Source organism: Caretta caretta, chromosome 12 (genome assembly GCF_965140235.1).
Source record: "Caretta caretta isolate rCarCar2 chromosome 12, rCarCar1.hap1, whole genome shotgun sequence".
Taxonomy (NCBI): Eukaryota; Metazoa; Chordata; order Testudines; family Cheloniidae; genus Caretta; species Caretta caretta.
Genome location: NC_134217.1, coordinates 33,470,934 through 33,492,815, shown reverse-complemented (window position 1 = coordinate 33,492,815; position 21,882 = coordinate 33,470,934). Strand labels below are relative to the sequence as shown.

Sequence of the window (21,882 nt, the reverse complement as noted above, 5' to 3'; positions counted from 1 at the left end):
GGGAAAAAAGGTTCAGAATGGAAGAATGCAGGACAGAGAAGATTTAAAAAAAAATCCTATACATAATGAAGTTACATGCCCTGAGAGCCTAAGCCTGCAGCCCTTGCTCACTGGAATACTCCCAGCCTCTGGTTGACAATAATGGGACCATTCACGTAAGTAAGCGCTGTAAGATCCGACTCTAAATGCACATAAATGAAAGGAATAATCTCTTCCTGGGGTTCTGATGTCACTACATCCCCCAAGGAGACATTACCCTTGATATGATGATTATGAGAAGATGTTGGTCTCCACTGTGCCCAAAATCCCATTCTGCTTGCTCACAGCTGTCGCAGTCCAGCAAACATTCTCAGTTCTTGAAAGCCAATTTCCCTCAGGGACCTGAGGCATTTTTGTTTTCTTAATAAAGAATTTAAAAACAAAAACAAACAAAAAAACCCAACCCAACCCACAACCTGGAGTGTCTTGTTAAATTCTAGCACTCGGACTCCAGCCATTACAGGATTTCAGCTGGGATCATCTTTCCCCTCTCTCTGCTCGACTGCAGATGAGCTAATTGCTCATTTCTGCAGACGCACTAACAGTACTGCATGGCTTCCCCAAGGCTGCGTGCGCCAGAAATTACTGATTTATTGCTCAGCTGAGAAAGGCAGTTCCAGCAAATGGGAAAATGGCAAGCTCCTTCCCAGCTCACTGCAGGCCAGCGCTAAGCCAGGCAACGTTTACAGCTCTATTCTGACAACAAGATGGAACAGTTATAAACTGAGGCTGCGTTTGCAAGGTGCAAATGACTCAGGTTTGTGGAATGCACAACACAGAAACTGTCACACTGAATTAACCAATGGACCAACTTCTTAACAACTCTGTGTAAAGTGCTGCACAGATAAGTCATTTTATTTGTTTTACTAAACCCAAGAATGTATTCTTGAATGCCATCTACTGGCCCTTAATCTATTAACTAAATATATAAGCGTGTGTTTGTGTGTACACACACACACACGTAAGTAAGTACACGTACAGGCATAAAGCATCTAGTCCAGTATCCTGTCTCTGACAGTGGGTGACACCAGCTGCTTCAAAGGAAAGTGCAAGAAATTCTGTCATACGTAGTTAAGGCATAACCCGACCCTACGGAGACTTTCTTCCTGACCTCCAAGAGTTAGAGGTTGGCTTAAGCCATGGAGAGTGTTTTCCGGCAAACCTTTTTTTGCAAACAAAGCTCATATCAACAGCAGTTGCTGGCTCTAGTCCTGGGCCCTAATCCTGCAAAGGAATCTGCCTGCCTGGAGCCCATTCCAGTCAATGGAACAGTGCATGGGCACATATCCTTTTGCAAAATCAAGGCCTTATATACTGACATGACTGAAGCCGTAACCTTTTCATAACTGTCTGGATGCCCTACCTATGATGCCCACGTGACTTATGGCTCTCTGGGGCAGCTCTGTTTGCATCAGCAACATCATTTAACACTTTGCTCCAAAACTTGAGTTTTCTTCATTTAAATTTTGCCCGATCCTAGCTGTGGAAGAATGCCAATTCCCACCCACGGAGTAGGAATGCATGCTCGGGGCAGGCTGGACAATGGTGACTAAATTCCCACAAATAACCAAATACCAAAGAAATGCGTCGGGGGAGAGAGGGGAACTTTTGGAGCTAGGGATTCCCTGAACCTCCCAAACTATTTCTTGAGGTTTGAAAAGCCAGTTTGGGTTTGTATAAAACGTTGTGTTCTTTTTCTCTCATGGTGAGTCCATTTTTTCAAAATCTTGATTTTAAACTTGATTAAAAAAGCGAGTCCTGATTATTTACATTACCAAGTTTGGGGCCCTGTTGTGTCAGGCACTGTACAAACACACACACACTGAAAGACGGTCCCTGCCCTGAACAGTTTATGTCTTCAACAGACAAAGGGAGGGGTGAAAAAACCAAGGCAGAGGGGTGGAGTGACTTGGCCACAGTGTCACAGTGAGTCAGTAGCAGAGCTGGGAACAGAACACAGGGCTCTTCCCTCCTAGGTCTGTGCTCTAGACACTGGACCATGTTGCCACTTTAGTCCTCTGCTCTGTATTAAGTACAAGAGAAGCCTCACACATCTGAGCTAGGATGGCAAAAGTGGGTGGGATATATATAGCATCTGCTGTATTTTCCCTTCAGAATCTCTCCCCTTATTCTTCCCCCATTTCTACCTAGTCTATCTGGATTTGTTTTCCACTATGCCCCCCTCTCCCCCTGTCTTTTCACTGGGCTGTTTCTTTCTTCCCCTCCCCCATTCTCTACTAAGCACATATTTATTACAAAAGCCCCCAAACTTCCAAAGCAGAACACTCCACCGAACACAATTCTCCCCCTGGGGAATGGATACACCACGACACACACAACGTGTGTTAGTCACATTGCTTAATACTCTATGCTTGAGTACTACAGTGATGAGTGCGGCATAAGCACCTATACCAAATCGAACAGAACAAGAACCCGAGGACATTTGAACCTGTGCTGAACTTCCAGAGCCATGAAGTTTACGCAGGTTCAGCATGAGGGGAATGAGTTCAGCCTTGGCTAATAAACAAGCTGGACTATGAAACACACACTCCCCATTGACGTCAGGGCTCATCATTCCTTGAGATACTGTGCTGGAAAAATGAAAGAGACAAGATGGTTTCCACTGCTGCTTAGGCCGATATAGACAAGGAAAGGAGACAGGAAAGGAGTGCTCACAAGGCAGCCCGACTGCCCGTCACCATGCATCGTGCTGGCATGCAGGCGGCACTCTCACCAATCCATGTGCCCCTGGATGGCAGCTGAGTCCAAGTGCATCACAGCAGGGTTATGCTGAGGGAAGCTTAGTAACGACCTCACTACTTACAGAGTGATCACCCTCCTCCTTCACCCAGCAGCGGCTTCAGCTACTCATCCAATGGTGTGTCCTGTCCTCTCAGATGAAGCAAGGCTGCTCTGGGAACGAAGAAGCAGTGACCAAAAACCATCCATGGGAAACACACATAGAAAGTGACTAGATCACCTGTACAACAGCAAAACATCTGGGGGGCCAGTTCCTCTCTAGTGCCATTTGTGTAGGCTGTGACCACTTGAACCACTGTCTCCCACCTGTGCACCATAAGAATATATGCAGAACGCTAACCTAATATTTCTGCTTTCTCCTGCGAGCAGTCCCTGATTGCTTCCCTGTTTCCCCCCTTGGGATCTCATCTGTCCTCTCATAAAGCCAGAGAATCATATCACCACTCATGTGCGCTCTGTGCAAACAATGGTATTTTACAAACAAACAGCATCCTTCTACCCATGGATCCGAAAGTGCTTTATAAGTTACAACCACAAAGGCCACCACCAGGCTGCAGCCACCTCTGCTGAAAAGATGGCAACCAACCTGTACGCAAGAGAATGGGAAGCAAGGGGAATTTAATACAAAGAGACAGAGACCAAGAAAGAGTCCCATGGGGACTTTAAAGATCCATAAAGGACAAGCAGGATTTTGTTTTTTTATGGACTGTACTATGGTTTCATGTGAAAAGCCCTTACATTTGAAACTATTTGGGACACAATATTATAGAGCTTGGAAAGTTGAAGTAAACTGCTACCTTGCTGGGATTTGAACACATATATTCTACCACTGGCCTCTAACCCTAGCAAACATTCCCTATTTTAACCTGAACTGATTTGATTCCACTCTGTCCAATACTAAAGTGTATTTTTAGCATGCTGCATTCAAAAACTCCAGTGTGGGGGGTCTGTATTGTACCTTCTCACCTCCATGTGTGGGAAAGCCCTCTGGCCAGTAAATCCCATGTAGCCTCATATGCGGCCCCCCTATCATGATGGAACAGAAACATAACTGGCAGATCCTGAGCCAGACCTCCCCGATCTGTGCATTCGAGATGCTATTCAGTAACCATCTAACACAGAAGGCCAATTGTGGCTCCAGCTGCACTTTGCATGGACTAATGCGGTTACTATCGTAATCAGACCTGTCCACAGGGGAGATGTTTTTTTGGCAGGGCTGACCTTGATGCATTCCCCGAAACCCTCCATCCCCGCTTCCATTTCCTTTTGGCAAATGCTCCCATTCTTCAGGCCTCAGTTCCAGCACGAGCTTTACACTTCAGGTTGGCAAAACATCAGCTTTCATCCTGCTCATAGCAATTGCTGTCCCATATTTTTCATATTACAGTGCCAAGCAAGGTTTTGTTTTTTAACGTTGCTCTGGCTATGCGGAATTTCACTGCTACTGTGGAATATGTTTCTAGCAGAAACACAGAACCCCAGCATGAGCTTTCGTGAGCTACAGCTCACTTCATCAGATGTTTACCGTGGAAACTGCAGCAGACTTTACATACATACAGAGAATATGAATGTATGGATGTAGAAGCCCTCTACACCAACATTCCACACAAAGATGGACTACAAGCCGTCAAGAACACTATCCCCGATAATGTCACGGCTAACCTGGTGGCTGAACTTTGTGACTTTGTCCTTACCCATAACTATTTCACATTTGGGGACAATGTATACCTTCAGATCAGCGGCACTGCTATGGGTACCCGCATGGCCCCACAGTATGCCAACATTTTTATGGCTGATTTAGAACAACGCTTCCTCAGCTCTCGTCCCCTAAAGCCCCTACTCTACTTGCGCTATATTGATGACATCTTCATCATCTGGACCCATGGAAAAGAAGCCCTTGAGGAATTCCACCACGATTTCAACAATTTCCATCCCACCACCAACCTCAGCCTGGTCCAGTCCACACAAGAGATCCACTTCCTGGACACTACAGTGCTAATAAACAATGGCCACATAAACACCACCCTATACCGGAAACCTACTGACCGCTATTCCTACCTGCATGCCTCCAGCTTTCACCCTGACCACACCACACGATCCATCGTCTACAGCCAAGCTCTGCGATACAACCGCATTTGCTCCAACCCCTCAGACAGAGACAAACACCTACAAGATCTCTGTCAAGCTTTCTTACAACTACAATACCCACCTGCAGAAGTAAAGAAACAGATTGATAGAGCCAGAAGATTTCCCAGAAGTTACCTACTACAGGACAGGCCTAACAAAGAAAATAACAGAACGCCACTAGCGGTCACCTTCAGCCCCCAACTAAAACCCCTCCAACGCATTATTAAGGATCTACAACCTATCCTAAAGGATGACCCAACACTCTCACAAGTCTTGGGAGACAGGCCAGTCCTTGCCTACAGACAGCCCCGCAACCTGAAGCAAATACTCACCAACAACCACATACCACACAACAGAACCACTAACCCAGGAACTTATCCTTGCAACAAAGCCCGTTGCCAATTGTGCCCACATATCTATTCAGGGGACACCATCACAGGGCCTAATAACATCAGCCACACTATCAGAGGCTCGTTCACCTGCACATCCACCAATGTGATATATGCCATCATGTGCCAGCAATGCCCCTCTGCCATGTACATTGGTCAAACTGGACAGTCTCTACGTAAAAGAATAAATGGACACAAATCAGATGTCAAGAATTATAACATTCATAAACCAGTTGGAGAACACTTCAATCTCTCTGGTCACGCAATCACAGACATGAAGGTCGCTATCTTAAAACAAAAAAACTTCAAATCCAGACTCCAGCGAGAAACTGCTGAATTGGAGTTCATTTGCAAATTGGATACTATTAATTTAGGCTTAAATAGAGACTGGGAGTGGCTAAGTCATTATGCAAGGTAGCCTGTTTCTTCTTGTTTTTTCCTACCCCCCCCCCCCCAGATGTTCTGGTTTAACTTGGATTTAAACTTGGAGAGTGGTCAGTTTAGATGAGCTATTACCAGCAGGAGAGTGAGTTTGTGTGTGTATGGGGGTGGGGGGATGTGAGAAAACCTTGATCTATGCAGGAAATAGCCCGACTTGATTATGCAAAGAGTTGTCACTTTGGATGGGCTAGCACCAGCAGGAGAGTGAATTTGTGTGGGGGGTGGAGGGTGAGAAAACCTGGATTTGTGCTGGAAATGGCCCACCTGTTGATCACTTTAGATAAGCTATTACCAGCAGGACAGTGGGGTGGGAGGAGGTATTGTTTCATATTCTCTGTATGTATGTAAAGTCTGCTGCAGTTTCCACGGTAAACATCTGATGAAGTGAGCTGTAGCTCACGAAAGCTCATGCTCAAATAAATTGGTTAGTCTCTAAGGTGCCACAAGTACTCCTTTTCTTTTTGCGAATACAGACTAACACGGCTGTTCCTCTGAAAACAGAACCCCAGGTTTCAGAGGAACAGCCGTGTTAGTCTGTATTCGCAAAAAGAAAAGGAGTACTTGTGGCACCTTAGAGACTAACCAATTTATTTGAGCATGAGCTTTCGTGAGCCACAGGGCTGCAATAACCATTCGCACTGGAACAGCTGGACCCTTGGGTTGCAAATTGCATGTAGTCTTTCCCATAAGAAAGTGACATTGACCATGTTTTCCCATATTTTTAAAATGAAAGACAGAGAGGGCCAGATTCACCAGTCCTATGGCAGCAGCCAAGGGTCAGACACACCTTGCAACATGAGTAGTTGGGTGGGGTTACTGCTGCTGTAACCCTCCCTTGGGGTTTTCAGGAGACGAGGGCAGCTTCAAGCTTATGGCCAGATCTCTGTGGAAAACCACCCCACAGAGGTTGCTGGATGCACAGAATCAGACCATCTCCCAGCCGTCCTGCCAAGCCCGCACCATCTGCTTTAAGGGCTGCACTGGCCTCCCAGAGTACATCTACACTCGCAGTGGTGTGCAGAGTGCAGACCCTGCATGCCCGACTAGCATGGGTATAAATAACAGTGTCGATGGGGAGGCATGGTGCAGGTGAGCAGAGCGCCCTACGAGCCTGAACCCTAGGGTATGTACCCTACACGGCTCTCTACACACCCACCACTACCCAGCTCTTTTTAGCAGTGTAGCATCCCGCTGCCTCAGCCTTTCCCTGCTGCCTGCTTGAACCTTTCACTCCCACGTGTAGTTACACCTCGCAGCGAGCGTGGACGCGGCCTGCCTTGCACTGAGGTGTGTACAGCTACATACACCCCACATGCCGTTGCAAGTGTAGACAAAGTCTTACTCATCCCAGTAGAGGGGAGGTTTCAACCACTTTCTGGCCCTGAAATCTCCTCCTGGGGCAGATCCCATTTCTGCCTACTGCAGGGTACTTTAACCTTCCTGTGAAGCATCTGGTGCTGCGCTAGGGTCCTCACAGGATACTGGACTAAATGGGTCATTGGTCTGATCCAGTCTGACACATCCTGTGTTTCCCTGATGGACTTCCCACCATTAGAGATGCTCTGTTATTGCCGCGCAGTGCCCACGTTCTAAGCTCTGGGCCAGTCACAGATGGACAGTTATGTACCGTAGCTAAAAAAGAGCTCAGACTATCAGCTAGGTATGTAAATTATATGTAAATTATAAATTACACCCAGATCAAGAGGTTCAACAGCATAAAGGCAATGCCTGGGAATGACAGTCTTCAAATAATACAACACAAGAGGCAGCGAGTTATGATGGAGTTACAGCACACGTCAGGAGGTGAACGCAGCAACTGTAACCAGAGAGGAGCAGAAACTCCAGCTGCCAGTACAGTCATACTGCTCCCCAGAATGGGAACTCACAACGCAAACAGCCCAATCCATAGAGAGACTGGGCACTACTGCCTGGGATACAGAACATAGCTGACACCAAGTCAAAGAGTGTCACTGGTATCCAACTTTCTAATGCCGCTTCATCATATCACACAGACGCTGGCGCTTGTGGAGTCTGGCTGGCGATGTACACCGGCTACCAGCCTGATGTGGGAATGAGGGACTTACACTCTAGAAAAAAGGCACAACATGGCCTGATCATTACTGCACTTTGACCAGTTTTTCCAAGTAGGAGATTGCATCCAGGCCACTGGGGAGCAAAGCCAGATAGCATCCCTGCTGCAGAGAAACCCATTGGCTCTGGCTTGCACACTTCAGATTCCACGCTGTGAGGTGGAATCCATTTGTCGCCTGGGAAACAGGATGCTGTGCCAACAGCAAGACTGCAAAATAGATGCCAATCATTCCAGGAGGCTAACGATTCGGATGGGAAATAAGACCCCCTCACCACCTGAGAAAGCTCCCTAAATTAGCACTAAGCGCTCTCTAATACTGCATATTTCGCTAACCGATAACAAGAGCCTCCTAAGGAGAATCAATGTCAGCGCTATTTCCTAGTCTAAAGGAGCATTGGGCAGATCAGGTGGCAGCCAGCAGCATGCAAAGCAGTTACATTTCCCAGATATACAAGCCAGATTTAAGGGACACACTTGTCACCCCCCTTTTTTTCCCTTTTACTCTCCATAGTGTGCAGCAGCCCCTCACCCAAACTCTCTCCTGGCCCCCACTCTGTCTCACCTCCTGCAGAAGCTCGGAAATAGAAATGCATATACTTACCTATTTTGTTTCCCCTTCCTCGGCAAACGTAATTTTTTCTTTCTTTTTTTTTTTTTTTGCTGTTTCTAGCTCTGCACCACCATAAATGGCTTTGAAATTGACTTCTCTCTCTCCCATGTGCACCTGCATCATCAGTGTCGTCAGCAGGAGAGATGTGCACGGCTCAAGGAACGTGTTGGTGTCAAAAAGCTGCCTGCTGATGCAGAGGCCTTAGGGAGGAGAGCTCAGATACTGTACACTGATGTGATACTCACAAGCATCTTAAAGGGACTTCGGAAAAGCAGCCATTTCCTTATGACAGAGCGCTGTATTGCGGTTTCCTTTCTCACAAAGAGAAGTATTGGATTTCAGAGCTGTGTTCACATCTGACGTGAGTCCATCACTTAACTCCGTTCTTTACCCCTCAGCTCACCGCACAAGATCAGCATAAAACCTGAGATTTCACTAAAACTACTGCAATCTTTTTCTCCCTTATATAAATGCTGCTTGACATGGCAAGACAAACCAACACTTCAAAGGCCTAATTCAGCATTCATTTTGCACCTAAAACTCCTGTTGTGGCCCTAGGAATTTTGGGGTGGACAAAGAATGCATCCTCAGGGCCAACGTCAATCTTACTTTTAAAGCTACCACGGTTTAAGTAAATCACCCTCGGCAATTCCTTTGTTCTTGATGCATCTTACCTTTGCAAGGGTCACTTAAGTGTAATCTAGTATTCTCATTTCAAACAGAACTGTACAAAGCAGCAGAGAATATGCTGCAGTGAATAATCATGACATGCTGGCCACTTGGGGTTGAATAAATGATTTAAACAGCTTTTGCTGTCAGTATTCTCTTTCTTATTTTAGTTTTTAAAAATGCCACTCTTCAAAAATGAAGGACATTTAAATGACAACCAAGCGGAGTGTCTGGAAATTATTACAGGAGAGATAACAGATAATAAATATGGCAACGTGCAGCACATTTCATTCCATTTGGTTTGGTGGATGTTAAAGGTAATTGCTGCAATCCTTTAAGCGGCTATGCTGCACGCTGATTTTATACTGGACACAGCAATTTTATCGTGGTGAATTCAAGACACATTATGATGAGAAAAATATGAACAGAAGGAGGAGGAAAATTTAAATTATTCCTGTCCTTCTAGACCTGTGTGGCTACCTGGGCTAGGAAGGATCTGTTCCTACAGCCAGCGAAATCAACGGCAAGACTCCCACTAATATCAGTTTCAGAGGAACAGCCGTGTTAGTCTGTATTCGCAAAAAGAAAAGGAGTACTTGTGGCACCTTAGAGACTAACCAATTTATTTAAGCATGAGCTTTCGTGAGCTACAGCTCACTTCATCAGATGTATACCGTGGAAACTGCAGCAGACTTTATATACACACAGAGAATATGAAACAATACCTCCTCCCACCCCACTGTCCTGCTGGTAATAGCTTATCTAAAGTGATCAACAGGTGGGCCATTTCCAGCACAAATCCAGGTTTTCTCACCCTCCACCCCCCCACACAAATTCACTCTCCTGCTGGTGCTAGCCCATCCAAAGTGACAACTCTTTACATAATCAAGGAGAAAAGGAGTACTTGTGGCACCTTAGAGACTAACCAATTTATTTGAGCATGAGCTTTCGTGAGCTACAGCTCACTTCATCAGATGTATACCGTGGAAACTGCAGCAGACTTTATATACACACAGAGAATATGAAACAATACCTCCTCCCACCCCACTGTCCTGCTGGTAGCTATTACCAGCAGGACAGTGGGGTGGGAGGAGGTATTGTTTCATATTCTCTGTGTGTATATAAAGTCTGCTGCAGTTTCCACGGTATACATCTGATGAAGTGAGCTGTAGCTCACGAAAGCTCATGCTCAAATAAATTGGTTAGTCTCTAAGGTGCCACAAGTACTCCTTTTCTTTTTACTAATATCAGTGGTGCAGTATTGGGCTCTAAGGCTGCTGCTCCTACAAGGTACCAAGCACCTTTCAACTCCCATGAACTTTAGTAGGAGAGAGTGCTCAGCACCTTGCAGGATCAGACCCTCTCTAAGGGAAGTCTGACAGCCAGAATTTCTGAGACAAATTTACATGACTGATTTTATCAGGAGACAGTACTATGACATAGGCTACAACAAATGTACCAAGATCATGATGCCCATGAATGCTACCAGACATGGGCATCACACAACACTGTAAACACTCAGACATTTTCAATCCAGGCAAGCGGGTTGGACAGAGTTATTTATTCTAAGATATTTGAGCTTCATAGATCATAGAAATCATAGAATATCAGGGTTGGAAGGTGACTACAGGAGGTCATCTAGTCCAACCCCCTGCTCAAAGCAGGACCAGTCCCCAATTTTTGCCCCAGATCCCTAAATGGCCCCTCAAGGATTGAACTCACAACCCTGGGTTCAGCAGGCCAATGCTCAAACCCCTGAGCTATCCTTCCCCCCATGTGACATGAGACAATAAAACGCCAAGTAAAAAAGTCCTGTGGTGCAGGGTTTTCGAAGGCCTAGATTGTTCCTGGAGATGGCTATACAAGAAGGGCTGTACACTGAACTGCTCTACCAGACTGTTCTGGGGAAAATGTATTCTCTCCCCAAAATTGCCATTGATGACACGTTGCTTAATGCTGTAGAAAAATGATGCTATCTAATAAGGCCACAATTAAAGATGAAATCACACAGCATATTTCTGAAGCCAGTTCTGCCTGTGGTCACCGTTCTCGCTGTCTGTGGAATGTCAGAGGCATTCAACTTCACACCAAGATTAGTGTCTATTGTGCAATCACATTAAGCTCTCTTCTCTATGGCTGCGAAACATGGACACTCTACAGCAGGCACTTGAAGCAACTAGAGCATTTTCATATGCGCTGACTGTTTCTCCTCTGTAATATCAAGTTTTCAGACAAGATCCCAACCATCAAAGTTCTAGACCAGTGCTATATGACTAGCATTGAATCCCTAACAACACAGGAGCAACTTTGCTGGGCTGGTATGGATTGATGATACACGAACATCTATACTGCAATTGCAGCCTGAGCCCCACAAGCCCTTGTCAGCTGACCAGGGCCAGCTGTGGGTGTATAATTACAGTGTAGACATATCCTTATTGGCCTGTCAGTCTCAAGAATCATTCAGACAGCAATGAGGGAAGGAATCTTTCCCTGCTACAGAGCTGGAAAGGCAGCTGTTCTAGACACTAGCAAGAGAGATTTCACCTGCTCCCATAGGTAAGGGGGGGATTTCAATCAGAGCAGATAAGGACACTTTCTAACCCTCCGTAGAAAAGAGAAAGGGGTTTAGGGAAACTCTTTATCCTGGGAAACATCTTAATTCTGTTCAGTACAATTCTTGAAAAAGCCTCAGCAGGAAGATGAGTTTGACTGAGGAGCAGCGAGCTTTGTGAGAAAGTACAGTCCAAGATTAAATCACGGGTTCTCGTATCCAGTGGCTCATGTAAGAAGGACAAGTGACAGTTACACCTCATAGAATCTCCCTGAAGGAGATCTCCAATCCTTTCCCAAAAGAGACCTCCTCGATGCTAGGGAATCTAGCTCTCCTGAGCCACGGTCTAGTTTAGGAACCCAAGGGGAGGTTGCATTTTATTACAGTTATAAAAGAGGCACTGAAAGAGTACTTTGCAAACCTGTCAAGACATAGGGTCACTGTGACCTGGAAAACAGAACTGCTTGGAATTAGTCATCAACCTACAGGAGCACTGTGCCACAGCAATTCTCCAGCAGGAGTCTGAATGAAGCAGCAGCCCACCCCAGCTGTCCATCGCTCCTGTCATAAATATAAAGGGAAGGGTAAACACCTTTAAAATACCTCCTGGCCAGAGGAAAAACCTTTTCACCTGTAAAGGGTTAAGAAGCTAGGATAACCTCGCTGGCACCTGACCAAAATGACCAATGAGGAGACAAGATACTTTCAAAGCTGGATGGGGGGAGAAACAAAGGCTCTCTCTTGTCTGTGTGATGCTTTTGCCGGGAACAGAAAAGGAATGGAGTCTTAGAATTTAGTAAGTAATCTAGCTAGATATGTGTTAGAGTCTGTTTTGTTTAAATGGCTGATAAAATAAGCTGTGCTGAATGGAATGTATATTCCTGTTTTTGTGTCTTTTTGTAACTTAAGGTTTTGCCTAAAGGGATTCTCTATGTTTTGAATCTGATTACCCTGTAAGGTATTTACCATCCTGATTTTACAGAGGTGATTCTTTTTACTTTTTCTTCTGTTAAAATTCTTCTTTTAAGAACCTGATTGTTTTTTCATTGTTCTTAAGATCCAAGGGTTTGGGTCTGTGGTCACCTATGCAAATTGGTGAGGATTTTTATCAAGCCTTCCACAGGAAAGGGGGTGTAGGATTTGGGAGGATTTTGGGGGGAAAGACGTTTCCAAGTGGGCTCTTTCCCTGTTATATATATTTGTTAGACGCTTGGTGGTAGCAGCAAAAAGTCCAAGGGCAAAGAGTAAAATAGTTTGTACCTTGGAGAAGTTTTAACCTAACCTGGTAAAAATAAGCTTAGGGGGTTTTCATGCAGGTCCCCACATCTGTACCTTAGAGTTCAGAGTGGGGAAGGAACCTTGACAGCTCCGTTATTCCAAAAGAGCAATGGAGAACATACAGTTGCCAGGCTACAAACAGAGGATCAAGGCAGAGCCCTAAGAGCATAGTAAAAAGCCTCTGTGTTTATTTGTCGGGGGGTGGGTGTTCAGCTGCACTTTGTTTAGTCATTGTATACACCACTGCAGACTTGCCTTGAATTGGCTTAAATTAGGACATAGATATAAGGTAATAACTACCTGTGCTTTGTCTCCACTAGGATTTCACAGCAAAATCACTAACGCATGTGAGCTACCTTGCTGTAAAAACACACCTTTTGAAGACATAGCCTCAGTGAGACTTCTGCTCTGGTGGGGACAGGGTCACCCACAGTCAGAGTGATCTCACCCCATGCATTGACTGTGGAAGCGATTTTGCTCCAAGTGCATAAATCACTCCCTTTGTGCCAGTTCTTAAAAAGCTGAGAGGCCTCATGGAAAACACTACAGGAGTCTGCTTGTAGAAACAATTCTGCTAACCCGCCAGCTGTTTTTTTGTTTTTTCCTTGGTTTCTTAAAGAGCTCATCCTCACCTTGCAGTTATTCTCAATCTGAGAGCAACATTCTCTGCTTCTGACACCCTGGTCACCCCAAGCAAATGACCACAAACTCAGGAAACAGAAGGCCAAGGCCAAGAGTCTCCAAGGGACTGGCAATATTGGATGGCTGGATTTTGGGTTAGGTGGGGCATAATATGTAGCAGGAACAGAGAAACTCTAAAAAAAAATCTCCTGTGCTCATGCAAATGCCCTGAGCAACAGGAAATTGAGGGTGGGGTTCTAAACATACCAAAAACAAACAAACAAACAAAAACATATGCTAGGCAAGTAGAATGTTTTCTAAAGAATTTTTCCCCCCCCAGGAGGTGGCCCTTTAATTCATAGACGGAGTGGTAACATCAATCACAGTGGAAGGAGAACAGGGGAATGCTACCACAGAGCCTCACACAAGCAGAGAAGGCAGCAAAGAGATGGCATTTCCATTCAAAACAAAACATAAAAATGAATGTTAAATCCCAGCAGCAAGAGGGTTTGGAGCTGGAGAGGCAGCGTTGCCTCATCCTGAGAGAAAGGCACCAGTAGTCCAAGGTTTCTGAGATTTAGTCTCCGTTTTGCTGGGAACAAAGCCACGTACATGGAAAAGCTCTTACTGGCATAAAATGCAGCAGCCTGTTTGTTTAGCAGCACTCGTCTACACAAACAAATCACCCTCATGCCTCACTCTGTATTGGTTGCTTACTAAATTCAGAGTCCACTTTAAGATCCTGGATATTCAAAGCCCTACGTGGGATTGGCTCCAGGTAACTAAGAAGTCACCTCTCCCTCCGTGGTCTCCCGTAATAGATACCTGTATATTTCACTGGTAGGGGCAGGAAACAAAATTTCCGAAGGGCTGAACCCAGAGTGTGGAACTCACTCCCGTAAGACATAAGAATGGCCATGGGGCCTCCACACTTCCAGAACTAAAGGCAAAACTAATTTACTCAATTTAGCTTTCCCTCAATTAATTATTCACGCACTCACAGAGACACAGTCGAGGACTTCTCCTCTTTCCTCCTCTACCTTCAGTTACTGAAAACTTGCTGAAGAAAAGAAGTGTCAAGTTCTCGGTTTTATCAGATGCCTAAGATATTCCTACAAGAAAGGCAAGGAAATGGTCATGACATGTTTGTTCGGTCTTCATACTGAAATGTGATGTCTGTTGCAGCGCAGACTGGAAGCAATGGTGGAAACCCACCCAAGAGAATGGCTGAAATCCAGGAAGGATTCCAAGGAACAAGCAGCTCTTTGAATATGATTTTGATATGAAGTGCGTCACATGGTTCTTTAATGCATTATCACATGATGCTTCCTCTCTCAGATCATCTGCCAGGAGATTAACCGATGTCCCCATGCCAGTTTCAGTGATGGAGCTTTTTAGCCATCACCTCTGGTAAGTTTTCTGATCTTGTGGTTTCGAGACACTTTTTACCCAGATTTAAGCCTGTGAAACCCTTTGATGCCATCATTTAAATTCTATATAAACCTCACTCCTGCAACAGTGCTATTTTTAACCATTACCATAGTGACAATGCCGTAAGGTGTTTCACATGAGGCTACACCACACTTTTCAGAACAGTGTCTCTCATCTTAACCTTCGCTGTTTGCAATATAAAAATACTGAACTTCCATTGCTAGGGCCAGATTCCAACACCTTTACTCTTTTGGGCATAAAATTCAGTGGGGCCACTGGTGGAGTAAAGTGCTATTCAACATGAACAGGGGTATCAGAATCTGATCCCTAGCAATTCACACTGAGTAGTACCTTATACCACGAGTGGTTCCATTGAAATGTGGAATAAAGTACTATTCATTGCAAGTAAAGATGTAGCAACTGGACCCAAAGGGTCAAGAGAAATACTCAGCGGGCCATTGTGAGCTGATATTTGACCCAAAATACAGTAAGAGGGGCTTCCATGGATTTTAACACTGACTGTCATGAGACCAAAGGTGGGCTTGAAGTTAAGGCACTGGACAGGGAATTTAGGAGACCCGGATTCAGTTCCTATCTCTGACACAGACTTCCTGTGGAACTTAGGGCAAGTCACTTAGCTTCTCTGTTCCCCAACTTTAAAACAGGGACACTAGTACTTCCTTTCAGTTTTGTCTATTTAGACATTAAGCTCTTCAGGGAAAGAAAGGTATGTACAGTGCCTAGTACAATGGAGTCCTGAGTTCAGCGGAGACTGAACTCCAGGTACTATCACCATACAAATAACATATAATGATAGTAAGGCTTCCCAATGGAGAACTACTTTAGACATTTGTATCTGGGTTCTCCAGACTTGCAGAAATGTTTAGAGCTACATTACTGATGAGAGTGCTGGCATCAAGGTACCATACCAAAGTATCATCCAGCCGGGCAACCAACCTATTGTAAGCCAGATGCAGATATTACCCTACCAACCGGCCTTTGGTGAACACCACCATTCTGAAACACCAGACTTCCCGTTTCTTTGCGGGTTCCCTTTGGATCTGTTTAGTCACCATACCAAACAACTTTCAACACAAAATGTAAGTTGACAGCTGAGTCGGAGCTACAGGTGGTAGCACAATTGAGCTGACAAATCTGTATCAGCAGCAGCAGAGGGAGATTCCGTAGCTGCTCTCAGATGCTCAAGTTAATTCTGTATAAAAGGGTGGTTTGCCCCTTTTTGGCCTAGAGGCCTGGGGCCAACCAACCCTAGTTACAAAGCAGGGCTTAGATGATTCCCCTATAACACCAGCAGGAGGCTGCGGGGTGGAAGCGAGAAAGAGAGATGTTCAGGGAGAATCAACCAGAGGAAGCTGGGGTAGAGATTGCAGAAGTGCAGCAAGCAAGAGCTCCTGCAGGAGACTTTTGGCTAGGGGGAAGTGTTTGAGTCTGGAAGCCAGACGGCTAAAGAAAGCTACGGACCAGGGAAGGCAGGCTCCCCAGGCATAAGACAGAAAAGACTCCAGCCAGGTAGGGCCTGGGAGGAGCCTGCCAAAGCAAGAAAGGACCCAGGCAGGTAAGCCAGGAGTAGGAACAGAAATTTTTTGTTTGTGCAAACTTTTGCCAGACTTTTAAATGGAGTTTGGAATTTTATTTTGAGTTTATTTTGTGTTAATAAAGCCAGACCCCAAGGAGGGGTATTTCTGGCCAGAAATAACCTACGGGTGAAGTTTATTGAAGAGTCCAAGAGGGGAAACTGAGGCAGGAGGCCACCTGCAGGGTCACCTTGTGACCCCCAGGCAGCACCTGGGAGGAGGCCACTAATTGATATCCTGCCTTTGCCCTTGCTTCTATTGTGAATTCACTTGAACGGCCAAATACGTTCCAAGGTAAACAGCATAATGTTAGTGGGTGTTTTTCCTCTGAAAAGTTAAGCAACCAAAACATTAAAAGCAACTATATTCCAGCAAAAAGAAATGTTTTAGCACAAAGTATATGGGTCATGATTTAAGCTCTGCTATTGTTCTGTGGAAATGAATTGCTTCCTATTCCTGGCAAAGGGAAGGCCTTTCAAATCAAGATAATGTTTTATTCTACTAAAAAAGAACTTTTTAAAAAAAAAAAAAGCAGCAGAGGGGCAAAAATAAATCCTTCTATACAGCAAATGTCCACTGAGGTTAAATTACTCAAAGTTTCCAAGAATGAGAGGCTTGCTCGCAAGCACCGGAAAGTTTATGAAGCTCATCCTTAAGATCAGCTCCTACAGAGCGAAGTTGTCTCCATATCGCTGGAAGATGTATGAGCGAAACAAGCCATGCTAGCTACAGTGTTTTTTTGCTCTTTAAATCTTCAGGGCTAGATTGTACCTTTACCATCTGCCCTGTGAATGGGGTAGGATATGGCTAAGCCGCACCAAGAGCGGACCAGAGACATAGCGAGCAGCTGATTAATTCTACCTTTGGAGAAAGTAATCTGCTGGCCCACACCCCCAGCCTCAGCTCTCTAGGCACACACATTGGGTGGGGTGGGAGAATTCACCTAGTCTTTGCCCTTCCTGCTCTCTCCTTGCTCATCAATGCAGGAGGGGAAGTCACAGTACATGGAACCTTCATGCTGTAATCCATGATGCCCCCATATTTTACCGCAGGGCTGCATGAGCAGCAAGATAATCTTGCCTTCAAGGCTAATTTTGCATCAGTCATACACTGAAAAATTGGTAAAAGGAAGATAAGGCACAGTTAAGTGGCAAAAGCAGAAGTGTCTTGGCTTAGCACAGCCTTTGCACACAATGCTATTTGTCCCCTAAATGGACACAAACAACAGACAGAATATTCTGCATGGTCATGAGCTGGGAGAGGGTTAATAACTCCTTAACATTTGGATCTTGCTGCTGAGAACTTGGATGTGTTCAAAGTATGAGCTTGATCCTGCAAGGTGCTAAACACCATGGCCTCAATCCAGCAAAACACTAGAATTCAATGGGATCATTCAAACAGTAAAGTTACTAAACACGAGTAAGATTGGTAGAATCTGGCCCTTTAGCTGTAGAGCACTGAGGTATCACCACACGAAATCTGATACTGACCTGCGAATCATGGTCATCACATTACACAGCCAAGCAGACTCAAAATATTGCAAAGATGCATTGATTTCATTTGTTCCTCCCACTAATTTATTTAACATCCTCAGAAGATTGTCAGTGTGTACAATTTATTAATGGGAGAGAAAACATTAATAGTTTACATTTACATAGCACTTTCCAGCCCAGGATCTAAAAGGATTAAATATGATTCACACTACAGCTGTAAGGTAGGTATTATTATATCCACATAAGTAAACCAAAGCATAAAATTTAAAAGTGATTTATCCCTAAATTTTCCTTTCTCTGTTTTATTCCCTTACTCCTAATTACCCATTTGTACTGCCCTGTACAATTCCTCTGTAAGTAGCTGGTAAAAGAGGACTGTAACTGTACAAAACACAGGAGAAATCTAAATTTTCCTGGGTAACTGTTTTTCACAATCCATGCTATCCAAAAATGCCTACCCCAAAGCAATTCTATGGGAAGGACTTCCATTTATTTTCACATGCACTTGTTGTGGGCAGAATGGAATCCTGATAAGTGACCAAGAAAGAAGTCAAACTGTCAGACTGCACTGGAATGTTTCCAAAGAAAAGTCCTTTGCTGCTCTCTCAGGTCCAAAAAAACATACAGGAAAGTTATTGTTTCACACTGTGGAGTTTATACACATAACAACCCCATTCATTCTCAAGTAAACGTCTTCGTGGTCAATTTGGACCTGTAACAGAACTCATCCACAGTCCTTTAAAAGGTCACATTTTGGTGGTTGGGAATGATCTGTTTTTGACATATTATGGTGTCATTTGTGAGCCAATCTGTTTAATAATCCCAGCATTAATCAACCTAATTTCTAATGAGCAGGAAAAATTACCCAAGATTCTTGAATTAACACCACCCAAGATTGCAGGTAATTCCAAATCATTTAAAAGTATGAAACAGATTGATAAGCAGACTGATGCTACTTACAATGAATAGCAACTTTAAAAGGTACCCTTGGCCCAGTTTCACCTGAGTAAATAAAATCAAGTACCAGGGTGTCCTAGAATATCGCAAGATTAGGCTGTCTGCCTTTTTGTAAATTTCTATATATCTACTGGATTCTGTGGCACAGAAACAAGTGGGCTCTTGTTACTGTATCACCTGAAAATGGGTTTCATATATACTGCATGGAGGCTACCACAGGCTGACAGCGCTAGGTTATCACAAGCTGCTCAGTTTGTGGCCTTGTTAGGATTTAGGGATTCTGAAGGGAAAAGACCCTCCTCTTTAGACAGAGGACATGGCTGCAATAAGGTGTGGAAGAAAGACAAAAACAAAAAAAGAAGTAATCACCTAAATCTCAACGGGAAGGGACTTTTCTTCATTTGAATAAACTGAGCCTAACCACTAGGGATGAAGAAATGATGCATCTGAACTCTTGGGTCAAGATGATGTCAAGTCACTTGCTGTGGCTCTTCTTGGCATTTGCACATCCACAGCACCATGCATGCATGACTCACAGGGCATACAAGCAGAGGGAAAGCATGCTTCATAGTTACAATTATTAACGTTGCAAGGAAAATAGTGAATGCAAAACCTACCTTCCACTGCAAAGAATGAAACCACTGATCCCTCAGATAACTGTTTGCAGCCTGCAATTAAAAACAAAAACACATAAATTGAACCATTAGATTCTGTTAAAGCTCTGGAACATTGAGTCAAACACAAGCAAATCACCCGCATGTTCTTTAAAACCCTCAAAGCAGCGCACAACTGTGTGCGTCTGAAACCACTGACCCTGGCTCTCTGATCTAGAATTACCAGCTTCAACCCATGCCCTTCATGAAAGTGGAGGAGAGTTTTAAAAATCTACCAAAGACTTGGGTTTGCATTATCATCCATTTATTTTAACAGGCAGCAGTGACAAAGACGTTATTACATCTTCTTAAAATATTAAATATTTAACTTAAAAAAACCAAACCCTTAAAAGCATTAACTTCAGCCGATCCAAAACCCTTTGAGGTCAATGGAAAGATTCCCATTAACTTCAATGTGATTTTGATCAAGCCTCTGACAACTATAGGCCACTAGTCCTCTATATCAGATCACCACCCTGGATTAAAATGCGGACAATATTTTGCAGATACCTCCATTTATGCATCATCCTCCCTTGTTTCCCATTCCCCAGCTGTGATCTAGCTACTTGAGTATCGTCTTGGCAACAATGACAATAGAATGCAATGAAAATATTAAAGAAAACACACACAGTTTACAGCATCTGCATGAATGCTGCAATGGTCATTCTCCGTGTAACATGTGCACCAGTTTTTGTCCATATTAAGCAGAACTGCTAAAAATTCCTTCTGTTCAGCTAGGGTCGTAGCCAATAAGGAAATAGTTCAATGCTCCCAAAGGTCACAGGCTTGATACCAAAAATTATAAAAGCAGCAGCGCTGACGTAAATTCATTAAGTGCACAGAAAAGTGTACATGCCTTTCCAGGGCTCTCTGTACATTAGAAGTATGTTGTGTGGGTTTGCTTTTCCAGCTCTATCTCATCTCCTTTCAGCTGCTAGGGCTTTTTCCTTGCAATTATGGATGTTTTAAATGAGTAGTGAAAATAATAGCATGATCAATGCAAGTCCTGTGCAAGTAAACAACAAGGCTCTTCACTGGATAAAAATGCATCTCCTTTCAGAGGGGGCTTGTGTCCTGCAATGGCAAAGTTCCTACAAACTATTTCCTGTGCACCTGAACAAACGTTAAAGCATCTTTTAATTATTTCTCCCCTTCCCCACCTTTTCGGATAAATGTTAAAACCTAGAACGCACAATTAAATTTATTCCAAGCTAAAGGTAACTAATGGTATCCAGAGCTGCAAAAGTTAAAGTTAGTCTGGGTACGAAATATGCCTCTAACTTCAGGGTCTGATCCTGATCTCATGCTGGTGAAAATCAGAAGTGTCTCACTAACTCAAGTGGAGTAACACTGTTATAACAGCAGCATATTATCAGAATCACGTAATACACAGTGGATCACCAAGCAAAGGGGGTTACAAAGAGACTAGGCATATTATCTACTGGCCCCATTGATCTAGTTGGAAAACGGAATGCCCATTCTGCCAGAAATTCTGACACTTCAAAATCTGCTTATTTCAAATCAGAATGAAAAACTAAAATTTTGATATCTCTCATGGAATGGAAATACTAAAAAATACCATCTAAACACTTAATTTTGGTAGTACTGAATCATTTCATTTAGGTAACGTCAAAACATTATATTATATATAACACCTATTACAATTAATATTTTAATATAATAAAACTTTTAAATTAAATGAATCCAAATGATAAAAAAACTAGACAACACATTCTGACAATATCAAATGAAAAAAGAAAGTCAAATCTGTTTCAATTTTTCCCCATTCAATATTTTGTCAAAATACGTATGTTCCTACACAACATTTAGATTTTGATGAAACTGCATTTTCTGACCAAAAACTTATGTGGAAAATTTTTCAACCAGCTCTAGCTGACTGGACATATTGATGGCCATGTACTTCTGAGGACTGAAGTTCAAAACTGCCCAAAACTTTCATATATCTTGTAACAAAAGCCAGCTGCAGTGCCAGAAAGGCTGTCCACCCGAAGAAGGAAGACGCAATCCTGGTCTTGAATTCCACCCAGCTGTTCTGGCCCTGAATGTAGGAAGACATGCTATATGAAGACATCAACAGAGAGCCACAAGTGTTCAGCGAAACAAAAACCTATAGTATAGAACTATCTGGCACAGGTATACCCATCAGGTACCACTC

At 43.9% G+C, this 21,882-nt stretch overlaps 1 protein-coding gene across 2 annotated transcripts in view; it reads right to left on the bottom strand.

Annotated features, from left to right (window-relative positions):
• Window positions 1-21,882, bottom strand: part of CMIP (c-Maf inducing protein) — a 172,485-nt gene that overhangs the window by 48,546 nt on the left and 102,057 nt on the right. For both annotated transcript variants that reach the window (XM_048816455.2, XM_048816456.2), the window contains exon 3: window positions 19,671-19,721. In XM_048816455.2, coding sequence (XP_048672412.1) covers window positions 19,671-19,721 — 51 coding nt within the window. The remainder of the gene's footprint in view (window positions 1-19,670; window positions 19,722-21,882) is intronic.